At 42.7% G+C, this 17,912-nt stretch overlaps 1 protein-coding gene across 3 annotated transcripts in view; it reads right to left on the reverse strand.

The window, feature by feature from the left end:
- Positions 1 to 1,399: 1,399 nt before the first annotated feature.
- Positions 1,400 to 17,912, reverse strand: part of TMEM44 (transmembrane protein 44) — a 54,289-nt gene continuing 37,776 nt past the window's right edge. For all 3 annotated transcript variants that reach the window (XM_077290359.1, XM_077290358.1, XM_077290357.1), the window contains one exon: positions 1,400 to 2,176. In XM_077290359.1, coding sequence (XP_077146474.1) covers positions 1,967 to 2,176 — 210 coding nt within the window. In that variant the 3' untranslated portion in view covers positions 1,400 to 1,966. The remainder of the gene's footprint in view (positions 2,177 to 17,912) is intronic.

Consider the following 17,912-nt stretch of genomic DNA (forward strand, 5'->3'; position numbering starts at 1 on the left):
GTTACGTCCATAAATATTGGGCCAGTTCTTAGATAAGGAATGTTTCTAAATATTTTTCTATCTACTGGCTAACACGGTACCAAGATATATTTCTTTCCTGTATATAAATGTAATCATTTTTCCTTATATATCAATAGTGCAAGCAAACATAGCACACTTTGGAAACCTGTCCTGTTTTCTGATCTAAAAGAGTAGAACATAGTAGATTAATATATACATTTTGGGGAAAAGATTTAGTTAAACGTGTATTCATTTATATCCCTTGTTTTTCTTTTTTTTTGGAGTATAACTTTGATTGACAGCTCTCTCTAAGGTCCACCACTAAGTCGGGACGATTTAAATGAACAGAAAATTTGTCAGAATTCATTTTTTCCCCACACAGTTTATCGGTCTATTCAGGTCCTGCGCTACAGCATGCAGCCCGCAGATAAAACTGCATGTGCAGCATTAATCCCATCCCAATATTAGATGTAGTGGACAGTCCATGTCTCGTCCCCATGGAAAATCGCCCAGACGGGAAAGGGTTAAATAGAAATGCACTTTCTCCACTTGCCACATTCATGGCTGTCTGTTACAGTTCAGGATCACTGGACTCACAGAAAAAGCTAAGAGTTCATGCAGCACCCCACCCCGCTGAAGAACCAGGTTAAACAGGGCCGAGCTGCAGAGGGATCTTTCATTTTCTGGGACAGCAGACAGTTCTAGAGGTCTACAGAGGGGAAGCCTGTATCATATCGGTGAAATTGTGGCCAGGACAAATATATTTCTCAAACACACAAGAAGAGTTAGTAATTTTTAAGGTTCAAATGCTGACCGCTCATTGTGCACAATCATTGTGTAATGTAAATGGGGGGAACCACAAAATTATATGTCCAAAAAGGCTCATTCATCATGCATGAAGTAGTTTATGAGAGCAAAAAATGATCGTTGCTCGCCGATTGTGTGTGCCCATTCCATCACACAGCGAGGGATTTCTTTAGCAAATAGACAAATTGGATATAAAAGATTTCTTTAAACAATTATGGTGTACAGACCAATTTTGACAGGTTGATAATTGGAAAGGAGTGTGCCCAAAACGTCTGTTTCCTGATTATAGGCCTAGGTAAATAGGCCGGCAGTCAACAGACAAAGAAGCAAACACTTTCATTGGCCAAGATGCTTTTTAAGCTTGCTTAAAAATAATAGCATTCAGCAGCACGTTATTCCTTGTAAATTTGGACACCTGCTATCGATATCATGGTGTTCTATGTGTACAGAATGATCATTCAGCGTGCATGGCGGTGCGGTCAACCTATGTAAGCCGGCCATTAAATGACCACATCGGCTCATCAACAGTCATAGATCCGCTGGCATCTTGTACAGACTGTTTGTCTCAATCTCAACATTGATCGTTTACACATTTATTGGTTCATTTAAATTGGTCTTTATTCTGAAAAACCACTATGAATGATAAATATCCTATCAGTACAAAACCGGTCTTACAACACAGGACAACAGATCTTGCATGGGCATGAATGCTCATCGGGAGAAGTAAACTTCATTTTTATAAACTGAAACAGGAAAAAAATAATTGAATAAAACATTATAGTATGAGGAAGCAATACAAAATATTGTATCTCATTTATAAATTTCAAAAATACGGTGAGTTTCAAAGCATAGAAAATATACCGAGAAAATTCACATTTTAAATTAAGTATACAAAAAATATTCATCTTCCCGTGGGAAAAAAAAACTGATGGGAAAAAAAAACTGATGCAAGAAAGTAGTATGTGGGTTATAATAAAAAAAAAAAAAAAAAATTCCTGATGAAGTTACCAGCTTTCTTAATTCACCCACTTTACATCCCAGACGTTGTATGTTCTGTGCAAACAGTTGGCAATTATTGTAATGGGTAATGACTGGAGGAATGGAGTCAAAACATCCTTTTTCCGATGCTCAGTCAAACAATTTTCTTTTTTGTTTTCTTTCACCTTTGTTCTATTTTGGTCAGGTCCGCACATTGTGTGTTCTTATTGCTTGTAGAGGACACTGGGTTTTTGAAGCTCTGCCAGATGGTGGATGAGATCGGTTGTTCAGGAGTAATATTGATGGCTTTTAAGACACAGCTATCGTTGGGTTGTATACTTGGAAATTCAGAGTCCTTTCTCCAATTTTGATCTAAATCTTCAAAATCCCACTAAAAATTAAAAAAAAAGTAATAGAAACACATTTAAATAGGACTGGATTTTCAATATTTTTTACTAAATATATCCCTGTGAATGTTTCGTTTTTATGCCCTTTTCCCTATCAAGACATATATTTTGCAGATTCACTGCAGCAGGGGAGTCACTAGGAACATACGATAGATCTGGGTCCTGGGCACTGGATCATAAGTGAACAGCCCCGAATCTGTAGGTTGATTCTTTTTTTTTTTTCAAAACAATTAAACTTTATCTTCTATGAACGCCGCTGTGCAGGGTTTGACAGACACTCCCCTGCATGATGGGGCTGTCATTAGGACTGCAGCTCCTCCTCCCCGCTCAGTGGTCCTTTTCTTTGGTTACGTCACAGCAGAGATATCTATATGCAGAGCAATGGCGCAGCGTCACAGGGTTGGGGGGAGTATATGATGAACGGGGGATAGGGGCTTTAAAGAATAGAGGAAGAGGTCAGTGGAGCCAGGTCTGTAAGAGAATACAGCCGCCCTGGGGAAAGGCGAGAGATGACAGCTCTTTCTCTTCTGTGGCTGCACAACACATCCTCCCCCTCCTGTAATGTACAGGCAGCTCAGCAGTCGAGACAGGGCAAGGCTGACAGTAGGTCTCCTGTATACCAGCATCTCTCTAGCTGCTGATTTTCAATGTCAGGACTTCCCCACTGTACATGTATATGTACAGCTCATTTGTCTGTATATGTATAATATGTGTATGTGTATATGTACAGATCAAGTGTAATGTGTATATGTCTGTATATGTGTGTATACAGTATAATGTGTATGGAGCGCCCCCCAGACGCAGGGCCGCGGGGTACTCCGTACCGGGCCTCTCTGTCTCGGTCCTGGGGTTGTCACGGTGGCTAGACCCGGTCCGTGACCCTGCTAAGGGGCGTCCAATGAAAGGTGTGATGGTGGTGCGTGGTGCAAGTCGCGATGAATAACGAGGACACAGGGTTGCAGTCTCTTTACCTTTTACTGAAGGCTTCAGGATCCTCAATCCAGAGTACTGCTAACAGGGCTGGCTGAGACCGGCCGGTCCGAAGGCACATCCAGAGTTTCCTTTGCAGGTGGAAATCAGTGCCTTCCTTCTAGTGCCTGTGTGTTGTAGTACCTCCCTGCTGAGCACCACGGGATAGTCCTCACAACTGTTGTGTCTGTATCTGATGTTCTTCTCTCACAACTCGTATCTGTTCTGATGTACTTTCTCCGTCCCCCAGATGATATGGATAGGACGCACCCGTATGACGGGTAGGCCTGGAGTTCTTCCGGGACCCTAGCATCGCCCCTCTCCCACAATTGCCCCCTATGTCTGCTTAGGTGATTTAGGTGACACAGCCAACCTAAAATTAACTGTCCTGCCGCTGTTTGAAGTAATGCTTGGAGCCTAATACTTCCTTGGCGTTCCGGCCACCGGCTATGCGCCTCAGTAGGATGTTGCCTCGATCTTACGGCACGACTCCTACTGGCTTTATCTCCTTTTTTGCTGTGATCTCGTTTCTCACTTCTCCACAATAAACTTCTCTTTGTTTCCTTTCTTAGGATGCCGCCGCAACGGGTGCAGGCGCGGCTCCGTAACGTTCTGTTCTGTTCGCTAGGCCACTGTCAGGATCCCACCCCTGACAGAGACCCCCCTGTATCTTCCCCTGCAACACCCTCTGCCACAGGATGTTGCCTGGATCCAACCCAGTCAGCTTCTGACTAACTTCCTATCCAGCCCCCACTTTTACCAGATTGTGAGGAGTGGCCTAATACATAGAAGCCTTTGCTCCCCCTGGTGGCCAGAGTGTGAAGTGTAATGTGTGACTGTGATACCTGGTCAGGTGAACTCCTTAAGTGCCATCAGACGTACCATCACTCCCCTTAGTGGCGGAGCGTCAGTACTGCAACGACCAGGATCCTGGGGCGCTGCACGTATATCTGTACAGGTCATGTGTCTGTATAATGTGTATAAACACAGCTCAAAAAAATGAAGGGAACACTTACACAATACACTGTAACTCCAAGTCAATCACACTTCTGTGAAATCAACTTGCCCAGTTATGAAGCAACGCCGATTGTGAATCAATTTCTCCTGCTGTTGTGCAAATGGAACAGACAACAGGTAGAAATTATGGGCAATTAGCTAGACAATCCCTATAAAAGGAGTGATTCTGCAGGGGTGACCACAGGCCGTTTCTCTGGTCTCATCCTTTTTGGCTACTGTCTTGATCACTTTTGCATTTTGTCATTGTTCTCACCCCTAGGGGTACTATACAGTAGCATGAGGCGGTGTTTTTAACCCACAGAAGTTGCTCAGGTAGTGCAGCTCATCCAAGATGGCACATCAATGTGAGCTGTGGCAAGAAGTGTAGCTATGTCTGTCAGCGTAGTGTCCAGAGCATGGAGCAGATACCAGGAGATAGGCCAGTACACCAGAAGACATGATAGGGGTTCTGTAGTAGGGCAACAACTCAACCGCAGAACTGCTACCTCCTTCTTTGTGCAAAGAGGAACAGGAGGAGCAGTGCCAGAGCCCTACAAAATTACCTCCAGCAGTCCACTAACATTCATGTGTCTGCTCAAACTGTGAGAAACAGACTCCATGAGGGTGTTAGAGGGCCCGACATCCACAAGTGGGTGTTTTGCTTACAGCCCAACACTGCTCAGGGAAGCTGACATTTGCCAGAGTACACCAAGATTTGCAGGTTAGACATTGGCACCCTTTGCTCTTCACGGATGAGGGCAGAGTCACACTGAGCACATGTGACAGATGTGACAATCTGGAGTCCCCTTGGAGAAAACATTCTGCTGCCTTCAACATCCTCCAGCATGACCGGTTTGGCAGTGGGTCAGTAATGGTGTGGAAAGGCATTTCTTTGGAGGGCCACACAGCCCTCCTTGTGCTAGTCAGAGGTACCCTGACTGCCATTAGGTACTGGGATGAGATCCACAGCCCCATTGTGAGACCATATGTGGCCAAGTACAGAGATATCCTGGATGAAAACTTCCTCCAGAGTGCTCTGGACTTCAGACGTGGCAGAAGCTTCACCTTCCAACAAGACAATGACCCCAAGCACACAGCTAAAATAACATATGAGTGGCTTCAGAACAACTCTGTGACCATTCTTGACTGGCCCAGCCAGAGTCCTGACCTAAACCCAATTGAGCATCTCTAGAGAGACCTGAAAATGTCTAACTATGACCGTACATGGTTTTTGCCAACACGCACAATTATGTGGAAAGGAGTTTCAATGCAACGCACTTTTTTCCCCCAACATGTTGCATTTATCTTTGCACTTCGGTTTGGCCCTGTTGCTGCACATATGGTAATCACTGTGTTAACTGTGGTTGTACATGGAACTGTAGGTTTTATTTATACTCACTTATGTATCACTTCGTTATATCCTACATCATTGCATTGAACTGTACCGGGGTCTATGACCCTGGTATAGTTGAATAAGTCGGTGCTGGCGGGGGGGGTAAGTCGGCGCTGGTGGCAGATTTCCTTTATCAGAATCGAAATCAGTGCTTGCCTAAGTAAATTAATCCTTATTAGGATCATGTTTTTCAGATTATAATGTGGTGGACAACAGCTGTAATAAATTTCTAATAGGATGACCACCAATGAATTAGTTAAGAAATGAAGAGTTGACAAAAAAAAAAACAAAACATGAAATGGGAATGGAAAAATGTTGGACAAATGTTCAAACAGTTTTCCTTGAGAATTACCCGGAGGGGCAGACGTAACCGCAGCATTTTATTTCAGGGAAAGGGTCCTTTTTGAGAATAGTAAATGGCTTCCATTCTCTTAAGATCTAGCAAAACTATGGACCATGCAAATTGATAGTCTTAGTCATTAACGCCATAAAATAATCGCAAATGAGTGACGGTCTGCGGCTTTGTTTTCCATTGCCAAGATATATTTAAAGTGTAACCGTTCTTTCTACTTGTGTGAACAATATTTTCAGAACATGTTTTATCTTGTAAATCATTCAGCTGCGGCGATGAAAACTAAATCTCCGAGCACTAAAAAATACTCGGAGGACACCCGAGCATGCTAGGGAAATCTCGAGTAACGAGTATATTCGCTCATCACTAATCTTAACAAAACAATGTGAGAGGTTTGATCAAGCTTATATATGAAGGTTTTGTTATGGAGACCTCTTTATATCGAGATATGTCCTTTTGTGGGAAGGTACTAATATGCAATATATTATTAATGGGACTGTCCACAAATCAAACAAACAATCTCTTCTTAAATACTTATTCTCCAGATGCTCACTTTGCACATCAGCAATATCAACGTTGGATCTCCCAGTGCTCTCGTCATATTATGCCATGTGAGCACTGCAGTCAATCAGCAGTAGCAGAGGTATAGCTAGAGGTTCAGTAAAGGAGGGGTGAAACATTTGAGTAGGCCCCTAACCAGGTAACTATGTGTACAACTACGGTGGTGAACCCTGATCATGTGTATAGAGGAACCTGAGCAGATGACCGCGCTGTTACAGAAAATAAATCTCAAAACACAACGACCACCACTGACATTACCACCATATGGTGACTGCATAGTGGTAGATATCAGACCTGCAGACCATACAAGTAAACTATACTGCAGTTATATATAGTAAATTACAGCTGACGTGGTTTCTGGTGGAGTCGTTCATTTTTCAGTCTTTTGCATCTGGCCCTGACCGATGTGACAACTTCTTCCAGTCACGACTCGTCTGCAGCTATAACAACCTAGACACATTTGACTTCTCACATTTCCAGCTCCATCCTCATCTATACTCAACTTGCATAAATGGCTCTGCCTACAGATACCCCAATACTGAGCCACTCCTGTCATTCTGTCATATGGGGCACCTTCTGTGTGGCACAAAACCAGAGCTCCTCTTACTATTTCACATAATTAGTGATGAGCGAGTGTACTCATTGCTCGGGTTTTCCCGAGCACGCTCAGGTGGTCTCCGAGTATTTGTGAGTGCTCGGAGATTTAGTTTTTGCTCACTCAGCTGCATGATTTACAGCTGCTAGCCAGCTGAGTACATGTGGGGGTTGCCTGACTGCTAGGGAATCAAGCTGTCTATCAGCTGTAAATCATGCAGCTGAGGCAATGACAACTAAATCTCCGAGCACTTACAAATACTCGGAGATCACCTGAGCAACGAGTATACTCGCTCATCACTACTAATAATGCCACCACTGTGTCCCTTACAAATTAAAATGCCTCATTTGTGCCTGCTAGATGCTGAAAATTGCTCCCTTGAAAAGATAAATGCTTTAGAAAAGTGTAAACATTTTACACCTTTGATGGCTACAATACTCTATACACAATATAATGCAACACAGCTTCCCTATACACAGTATGGTGGGCCAACAGCTCCCCTATACAGAGAACCACCATCAGTACATGAATGCTGCACAAGAACCATAATCAGTACATAAATGCAGCATCAGAACCTCGGTTGGTAAATGAATGCAGTGCCAGAACCACTGTCAGTAGATTAATACAGCACTAGAACCACACTTTTTCTAATCTGCATACTGCCCACATGATAATGTACTTCACGTTAACATCCCTCATATACAATAAAAGTTCACATAAACTTCGGGTCTCTAAGGCGCTTGCCTTTCCGACTTCGGAAGCTGGCGTCAGCCACAGTAAGGAACCAGTGGCAAAGTGGTGACCGCATTGGTGACAACCTCTGATCAGTATGGATTGGTATATTTGTACACGATCTGTACCAAGGTCAGTATATGAATCCATTACTAGATCCACTGTCAGTACATAAATCCAACTTCTCCATACTGTGACCGCACTTCTCCATATTGTCCCTGAAGCGCTCACTTCTCCATACTGTACCCATGCTCTCACATCTCTATACTGTCCCCCCACGCTCCCATCTCTACATACTGTTCCCCTACTTTTCCATACAATCCCCTCACACTCCGACTACTCCATATGGTCCCCACATACTCCCAATTCTCAATCCTGTACCCCCATTTCTCCATATTGTCCCATGCTGTGCAGCCCTGGCTTACCCATATCGGTGAGCTGTGCAGCCCTGGTTTACCCATGTTGGTGCGCTGTGCACTCCGATATAGTTAAAGGTAGTGTAGCTCCTGGTGGGTGGCCCCTGAGCACGGGGCCCAAAATGTATGTAAATTTACAGTCCCCTAAGGTGGGGCGAGGGGGAGCGGGAGTAGTGAAAAAAGAGTAAATGAGTTCTCTGAGACTTCCTGAAAATAAACTACATCAAACCTGCTCCAATATGTAAGCTTTGAATTACACATAATGTGCCTACACACAAGTTGAACATTTTTTTGAGACCGGAAAGCTCCTCAATGAGTATATGGCTGTCCCGGCTCTCCTTGGATAGATGATGTCAGGGGAAGGAAATTTCAAGCATATGTGGATTTCCACATGGTCCCTTTGTTCTCATCAGAGGTGTCTGGCAGGGCGTGACAGTCCCTATACAGATTGAATAAAGTCAATCAAATCCTCCAAATTCCACAGGAGCAATAAGCCATCTAATGAGTATTGGGATCTCAATACATGTGACAAATAATATCAAGAGAAGGATCAGGTAGTTGGAAATTCGACAACCAATACTTTTGTTTTTATGGAATATAATCCGCTGCCAGAGGATATTGGCACCAGCTTTCTCTTTCCCATTTGAAATCATGAACACTTGAGCATGAGGGAATCGGGAGATAGAGCCATCTACCAAACCAATGTTGGACAGACAGCTACTTCATGTGTACACCCAGCTCTATTCCCATTATCTCATTAATAACCCATGCTCACTCAGCAAAATGTATGAGCGAGTCAGGCGTTTATGCCGACAGCCATCTATGGTCCAATAGGTTTGCTATTGTAAAGTGAACATCTGGAAAAACATTATGTAATGTTTCATTAGAATTCATTTCTACAAGTGTGGAAAGTCTTCATATTTCCAAACAGATGTAATATAGACATGGTGCAAAAATATAAAAGTGATGTCATTTAGGTTGATGGGGTAGTGTGCTGGGGGGAGTAGTTAGTGGTGTCCTTTGATGACATATCACAAGATTTTCCATTAGGACATCAAAATGTTTTGACTTCTTAATAATAATAAAAAAATATAATAATAATAATAATAATAATAATAATAATAATAATAATATTAACCCTGTATGTGGCAGTTAAATTCAACAGTAAGAAAAAAAATTGCACTAATTTACAGATACCTCTGAGTAAGAGGGTAAAAGACCTCACTGATTGGTAGAGGAGTGGGAGTCCTATGTACTCCAAAATCTGAGACAGTAGAAGAAGAGGAGAAGGGAGGCAGTGTATTTGGGGCAGCATATAGAAAAAATAAAAATCAATATATACTTAGACTTGTTTTCTTGTCCACATATTTAGGTGTTACCTACTATAAAAAAAAATCCATTTATATAAACCTTATTAGTGAATTCTTGGTTAATAGAAGGGAGTTCTTTGTTTGGGTTCTTATCCAATGATGATCCCCAGACCCTTTAGGAGGATAGCACATGGCATTATTATAACACAATGTGTACTCCCTTCTGAAGCAGGTAATTGGCGAGAAAAGAGTTTTCCTGCTGTTTTTTTCTAATCTCCATGTGCTGCGATAACCTGCCCAGGACATGGTGGTTGGTAGGAAGATTGACCAGTCATGAATTGTCACTTGGGAAAAGAATTTTGTTTTCCCTGGTGACAATTTGTGATGGATATAGTGTATTTGTAAATAATCGAAGTAGAAACCACAAAAAAAGAAAATTGGACCGTAGTTGTTCCTGCAGTGTTCTTTATTTTGATCCGCCAATTAGTCAAAACAGATATGGACCAACGTTTCCATCGAGAATGGTCTTTGTCAAGGATATGCGTGTAGCAAAAGCAATGCTGTAGCTTACACTCTGCTGCTTTTCTTGGTTCCTGGTTTTGCTAAACACAGATGTCCTTGACAAAGACTGTTCTGTCGAAACGTTGGACTATACCTGCTTTGACTCCTTGCAAGATGAAAATAAATAACACTGCAGCAAGACATACAGTCCCATTTTCTTTTTTGTGGTGTTGAGGTTTCTACTTCGATTAGTCTGAACCACCAGTCCCTTCCTCTAGCACACCATATTTAAAAGCACAGTGCTGCTAGTTTCTCTCCTTCATCGTGTTTGTAAATAAGGGATGCTGTGGGGATAAAAAAGGTGGCAGAGATGAGGGTCCTTTTCAGACCATCAGCGCTTTCTGCCTGAAGCTGCCAAAGTGTCCAGAAGATGGAAGACCTCCTTGTACATATGAAGAGTCGAATAGGATGTCTTCAGCGGGTCCCGATTTCCCCTTCGGAAGCCGCCGGCAGTCTGAATGCAGCAGTGAGGATGAGAAATAACCCAAAAGTTGACGTCACTGGAGCGGCACCGGAGGTCGCGATGATGTAATTGGAGGGTCCGGGCATTCAAATTGGAGCATGGCCAAAGAAAAGAAGAATCCAGTATTCCTCATCATCGATGCATGGATTGAGGACCCCGGGATGGCGCAGCATCACATTTGTCAGCTGGCTAGGGCTTGGTCGACCACCGGTCAAGAAGTGCTATCGCTAATGGTGAGTGCAGTACCCCCCCCACCCCAAGCCGAACTTCCTGCTGTCCAATCCCAATTATAAACATGTGTAGCTTCCCTGCAGGGTATTTTACTTCCCCCAAAACGGTACCCTTTTTATGCTGCAGCCAGTCCCCCTGTGTCGCAGATGTGTCAGAATTATGGAGGCACTAAAGGAGGGGGTAGAGGGGCTAGAAGGAGGGGAGCTGGACTCCGTAGTCACCCCAGTAGCTCCAAGCATTTAAGAAATAGAGGAAACCTGATACAAGGAAGCTCTTATAGGTCGCGTTTCACCATTAGGTTTTCATTTAGCTATGACTGGAAAGGAAAAAACTTGGCATACATTTTTTTTAGAACTGCTGTCACTGCTGCCAGCCTCTAAGGAGTTCCTGGCTAAATTAGACACACAAAAAAGCTGCCTTCCAGGGTAATGGGGGAAAAGAACTCTTCCCCTCAGGCTAATTTTAATTTAAATAATGGGACTTGTTTTGCATTTAATGATTCACAATGTAAATGCATGCAAATAGTAACATGAGTGTCTCTTTTGTGGAGGGGCGCACCCTATGTCAACGTGGTTTAAAAGAAGAAGGGACAAAAAAACTGGTCATAGGAGTGCATGCAAGACGGTGAGTTGATATAAAATCTTCATTCATTAGTTTCCACAACGCGTTTCAACAGAATAGCTCCGTCTTCCTCAGGTGGCAGTTTTTGTCCCTTCTTGTTTGATCCTCTTGCGAGGCATCCGGCTGGAGCTGCAGCGTATCTTCCGTTTTAACCACCCCTAACACCAGCTTGGCGCTCCTGTGAAGCCGTTCGTCATTTTTTTTCCACTATAACGTGGTTTAAAAGAGCTTACTTGCCCAGTCAGCCCTCCGCAAAAGGAATATTTTAACAAAAGCCTTGACATCCCTAAAGCTAGAGCATGCCAGCTAGACTAGAGTGGTATCCAAACCGCAAGATGGCCAAATGCTAATTGAAGGTTTTTCTAATGGCTTTCATATTCCCCCTTTTACTGGTGTTTGATGCACTTGAGTTTATAATATCAAATCTGCGTAACTTCACTCATCATTGGCGGCAACAAAGTTTTTAAAGGCAAGATGGCTGGTTGGGGTTAGTTGTCCAGGTAATGGATGGACAGAGGATTGATGGTTAATGGACGTGAGCGTATTGGGCTAAGTTGCGTTTGGCAGGTTCTATGGTTATGGATTTACAGATGATTTAGTGAACTAATTTTATATCTTGGTTGTACTTCTAAATGTAACAATATTTGCCAATTTATCGTTTCGGATGATTTTTTTAAAATTTAGCATGGTTAAGTTGTTAATTTATATTTGGTTATGTAATGCCTTGGCCAAAATGAAGTGTTTACAAGTAGAGTCTCTTACTATAACCTATGTATTTGAATGGCCACCGTGTAACACTTTTCCCTGAGCAGCAGGGTAACACATTCGGTTACTATTCCACATACACCACAGCTAATCACTCAGGTTCCCAGCAGGGTGAAACCTTGTGATTAGCTTGTTGTCAAAAGACTCTTCTAAAGCCGACCATACACACAAGATGGATTTTGGCCAATCGTTTGGCTGACCGCCATCTCGGCCCGCTCTTCCATACACAGGAGCACTCCTGTGTTCTCTACGAGAAAGCCACTGACAAACTTCTTTAATGGCAGCTTATTTCCAGGAGATCTAAGCAATTGGCAGTCCGAAATCGGACATCCCCATCTTCCCAGAAGATCAGTTGACCGGTGCCCCATGAACATTAGAGCTGAATTTGTTAATATCGACAGGTTCGGCCAACATTAGTCTAATGAGTATGGGGGGCTTAAGAAGTAAAAGATTATCCATGTGGAGTGCTCCTAAACTCTAGCTCCAATCATCTTGTCACTCCAATATGTAGAACTTAGTTGGAGATGGGCAAAAGTTGTGTTTCTTTGGACACAAATAATCATGTTAGGGTATGCAAAAAATAGTGTGCAATACAATTTATCTGTGCGGGAAAGGAACAGTAATATTTGTTAATTGCCACATTCCTGTTCACTCAGACATTCTCCAACCATTATTTAACTCAGGGTAAGGTCTACAAATTGATAGATGCAATGCAGCTGCTATCTATGTGGCTCTCTACATACATCAAACCTTGCACAGCAACATGCTGGAAATACACAGATTAACAGTTTTTTAATTCATCAGTACATGAAAATTTTAAGGGAAATCTGTCAGCAAAAAAAAAGTGGTATTTACCTGAAGCCATGGTGGTGATCTGCAGGCAAATAGGCATTATGAACCTATGTGGCAGCTTAACTTGGAAGTATGGCTGCAGGGGGGAAATGAAGTTATATTCTCCCTGCAGCCACTCACTTCCAGTCATTGACGCGGCATCGGAGCTGTGAGCAATCAGTGTGATGCAACCACGTCAACTGCACTATGGCTGCAGGTACAGTAAATACTGTTTTGGTTTTTTTTTGCTAACAGGTTCCCTTTAATTTAACAATTTGTGGCCGAGGTTGGGGAAATGCCTCAAACACAAGGGGGGCAGGAATTTTACTGTCCATGATATCATAATTATGTGTTGATCTATAATGAAGGAAATAAGAGGTATTTGGATTCACTTACTAAAGCTAAAAAGGCTGCGTGCCCACGATCAGGAATATATGAAAATACGCTGCGACCAAAAAGCTACTACAATTCCTGATCGTGGGTACATAGTCTGCCTGTTTCTGGGATCTTTTGCCAAATCTTTGAAAACTGTCCTTTTTACATTTCTCTTGCACACAGTGTCCTCTAGTGGTGGATATGACCACATGCACAGATTATTATACAGTCGCATAGAGGAACGTCTGTACATTAATCAATACTATAGAAGTGGCGGCCTTGTCAATATATTTTCTGGCATTGTGTATTGGGGGTATTGCCCACTACATAGGCGCTGCACCTTTATTCAGTCACCGTTCTCTGATCAGTTTTAATTAGCGTTACACCAGATTCACACATCCATGTGTCGGGGTCAGAGTATGGACTGTAATGCATGGCCCCCTTTGTCTCCTGACTCAAACTTGACAGCCTCATTTATGCTTGTTAAGCTTTTGAGTTTAGGTTAGAAGACACCCGGCAGGTCCAGGCATCACAGACCACGACACATGGATGTGGGGATGTAGAATGATAGCATTTATTCAGCTATCATGTGCGCGGGTGGATTGGAGCTTCCACAGTTGAAAACTTGTTAATTTCCGCTGTCAATCTCTGACAGCGGGATTTAACACGCACTGGCAGAGGGACGCGTCATTCCATACACCCATCAGTGTGCCCGCGCCAATGAGTTGTCAAGACAGCCATAGGTTTGTACAAAACCGAGTTAATATTTTGGTGTTTAAAAAAAAATTGGCTCCAGGAAAATGGCGCCGTTGCATGCGCAGTAGCATCTATTGCTTGCTGATAGCAGCAACGCATGCGCAGTAGAATCTATTTTGATGGAACCTAATTTATTTTTTTGCTCCAACAAAATGGAGCTGGTGGCGCATGCATCAGCAAGCGATGCTCTCAATCTGAGCAAGCACCTCTCCCCAGTGGATGGAGCTTGTGTAGATTAAGAGCATCGCTTGCCGATAGAAGCTACCAGCGCCATTTTGCTGGAGTAAATTTTTTTTTCTTAGACTACAACAATATTACCTGTGCAAGCGCAGTATTTAAAATAGAGGGCAGGTCACTGAAGATTCAGTGTGAACAAAAAACGTGTGCACAGCTCGGTATGATGGTGCCCAGGTAGGTTTCCAAAACCGTAGTGAAATATATTATAGAAACCTGGCACTCAACTTTTTTGTAGATGCTATTTTAATAATTCCAAGCGGAGGTACAGTAACAGCAATGCAAAACGTTTCGGTCATAAGTATGTGACCTTCATCAATTGCATAAAGTGATTGCTGGTGGCGTGAATATTATCACTGTTAGACAGATTGTGGTGTGGATACCGCGTCAGCAGCACCACAACAGGGCTGTGCCCATACCCGAGTACACTGAACAGTGCCTTATATTACAGGGCTATTCACACCACCAGCAATCACTTTATGCAACTGATGAAGGTCACATACTTATGACCGAAACGTTTTGCATTGCTGTTACTGTACCTCCGCTTGGAATTATTAAAATAGCATCTACAAAAAAGTTGAGTGCCAGGTTTCTATTACATATTTCACTGAAGATTCAGTGACCTGTCATTTAAGCCAGAATGATGACAATAAGACCAAAGCACCAAAAAAAAAAAAAAAAAAGGACATGCCCACAAGCACGTCCTGAAGCACGAGAATCTCATTATCTCAAAACTGCAAACTCAGGTTAAACAAGAACCACAAGACTTATTTCTTCAACTCGGGTATCATTTTAATCGGTATAACAGCGCCAAGCTGACAATGCCTGTAGCAAAATCCTGATGACAGGTTCACTTTAAAGGGCACCTGTCACCCCCAAAATGGCTGGTGAGGTAAGCTCACCGGCATCAGGGGCTTATCTACAGCATTCTGTAATGCTGTAGATAAGCCCCCGATGTATCCTGAAAGAGGAGAAAAAGACGTTAGATTATACTCACCCAGGGGCGGTCCCGCTCTGGTCCGCGTCTGATGGGTGTCTCCGGTCCGCTCCGGCGCCTCCCATCTTCGTTCCATGACGTCCTCTTCGGGTCTTCGCGCCGCGGCTCCGGCGCAGGCGTACTTTGTCTGCCCTATTGAGGGCAGAGCAAAGTACTGCATTGTGCAGGCGCCGGGCCTCTCTGACCTTTCCGGCGCCTGCGCACTGCAGTACTTTGCTCTGCCCTCAACAGGGCAGACAAAGTATGCCTGCGCCGGAGCCGCGGCGTAAAGACCCGAAGAGGACGCCATGGAATGAAGATGGGAGGCGCCGGAGCGGACCGGAGACACCCATCGGACGCGGACCAGAGCGGGACCGCCCCTGGGTGAGTATAATCTAACGTCTTTTTCTCCTCTTTCAGGTAACATCGGCGGCTTATCTACAGCATTACAGAATGCTGTAGATAAGCCCCTGATGCCGGTGAGCTTACCTCACCAGCCATTTTGGGGGTGACAGGTTCCCTTTAAGTGATGCACAAACATATCTCAACATCATTTGTCTGCCAACAAGAAAATAACAGCCACAAACAAGAGGAGAATTTTTAGACCAAGCAATACAAGGACTGGACATTCAATTATTAGAAACATGTACTGTGGTCTTAACAGTAAAAATTTGAGATTTTTGGTACCAACCGCCAAGCGTTTGTGAGATGCTGAAAATATGTTTTTGTTTTTTTTTACATGTGTGATGCCCACCATGAAGCATGGAGGGGGAGGTTTATTAATGTGAGGATACTTTGTTGATGACACTTTTGGCAATTTTAAGTTAAACTGACATTCTGCAATGACATGCCATGCCATGCCATCTGGTTTGCAGTGTTTGAAATAGGATAACGACCCAAAACAATCCTCTAGGCTATGTAAGGGCTATGTGACCAAGAAGGGGAGGGATGTAGTACTGCCTAACATGACATTGTCGTTATAAGTCACCCAGCCTCAACCTAATTGAGATGGTTTGAAATGAGTAAGACCACAGAATGAAGAAAAATCAGTCAACAAGTGCTCGGCACCTCTGAGAACTTCTTAAAGACTGTTGGAAACCCATTCCAGGGGACTCCGTGATGAAGCTGCTTGAGAGAATGCCAACGGGGTGTAAGGCGGTCAGAATGAAAGGGTGGTATTCTGAGGAATCCAAGGTTAAACAACCTCTGGTTTGTTTTACACGTTTGTTGTTCCTTGTTCCCTTCTGTGTTCTTTTGTGGTCTTGCTGCCTTCAGTTAGAATTTATTAATGTGCACATCCCAATGAAAAGGTGTGGGGCAGACACAGCCTTCCCTATGTACTGTAATCTCACCCTGCATTTAGGTAACACACTATTTATCTTTCCATATCTTTTGCAATTTTTGCTGACTGTATATTAGGGATATGGTCTCTCTGGAATTATATAGCTAGGAGTAGTGAGATAATGTAGGATTTCATATCCTTCTAAACTTGTGGACTAGCATTTTACCTTTATTGTGCTCTCCATGTTGTTATCCATCCTTTACCCTATAGATTTGGGTTTCTACATTTATCATTAGTATACAATACATTTATTTTGGTACCCCACAAGGCTTTTGGTGGATATTGCTGTGTCTCTGACCCACTTTCTTGGAGGTTTTCTTGATCTTTTTATGGTACATGTTTTTGTATATTTTTCAATAAAACATTATGTTTTTATATCATTTGAGTTGAAGTCTTTTCCTATTCTGGCGGTCATATGCCATGATGGATTGCTTTGTGTTATGAATACAGAAGTGTGTAACATAGTATTTACTTTTTGGACATACAGGAGTAACATCCCAATGAAAGCACGGAAAAACATTGCATGAACGTGTGTGTTCAAACTTTTGTCCGGTACTGTATATACAGCTCTGGCAAAAATTAAGAGACCATTGCAAAATTTTCAGTTTGTCTGATTTTTCTCTTTATAGGTATATTTGAGTAAAATGTAAATTGTTCTTTTATTCTATAAACTACTGACAACATGTCTCTGAAGTTCCAAGCAATAAAGTTTGTATTTATTTTCTGAAAATGAGAAATAGTCAAAATAACAAAATGCTTTGCTTGCAGACCTTAAATAATGCAAAAAACAAAACAAAAAGTTCATAATCATTTAGAAACAACAATACTAATATTTTAACTCAAGAAGAGTTCAGAAATCAATATTTGGTGGAATAACCATGATTTTTAGTCACAGCTTTCATGCGTCTTGGCATGCTTTCCACCAGTCTTTCGCACTGCTTTTGGGTGACCTTATGCCACTCCTGGTACAAAAATTTAAGCAGTTATAGAATAAAAGAACAATTTACAAATTTACATTTTACTCAAAAATATACCTATAAAAGAAAATTCAGACAAACTGAAAATTTTGCAGTGGTCTCTTAATTTTTGCCAGAGCTGTATGTACACTGCAGTGCAGCAGGGTTGGTGCAGTGTGACAGGCAGTGATCCAGGATAGTTCAAAACAAACGTCTTTTAATGTCCAGCACTCACAAAGTAAACAGCACACGGTATCCTCCAGATCGCAGACGGGAATCAAGACA

This window comes from Ranitomeya variabilis, chromosome 2 (genome assembly GCF_051348905.1).
Source record: "Ranitomeya variabilis isolate aRanVar5 chromosome 2, aRanVar5.hap1, whole genome shotgun sequence".
NCBI lineage: Eukaryota > Metazoa > Chordata > Amphibia > Anura > Dendrobatidae > Ranitomeya > Ranitomeya variabilis.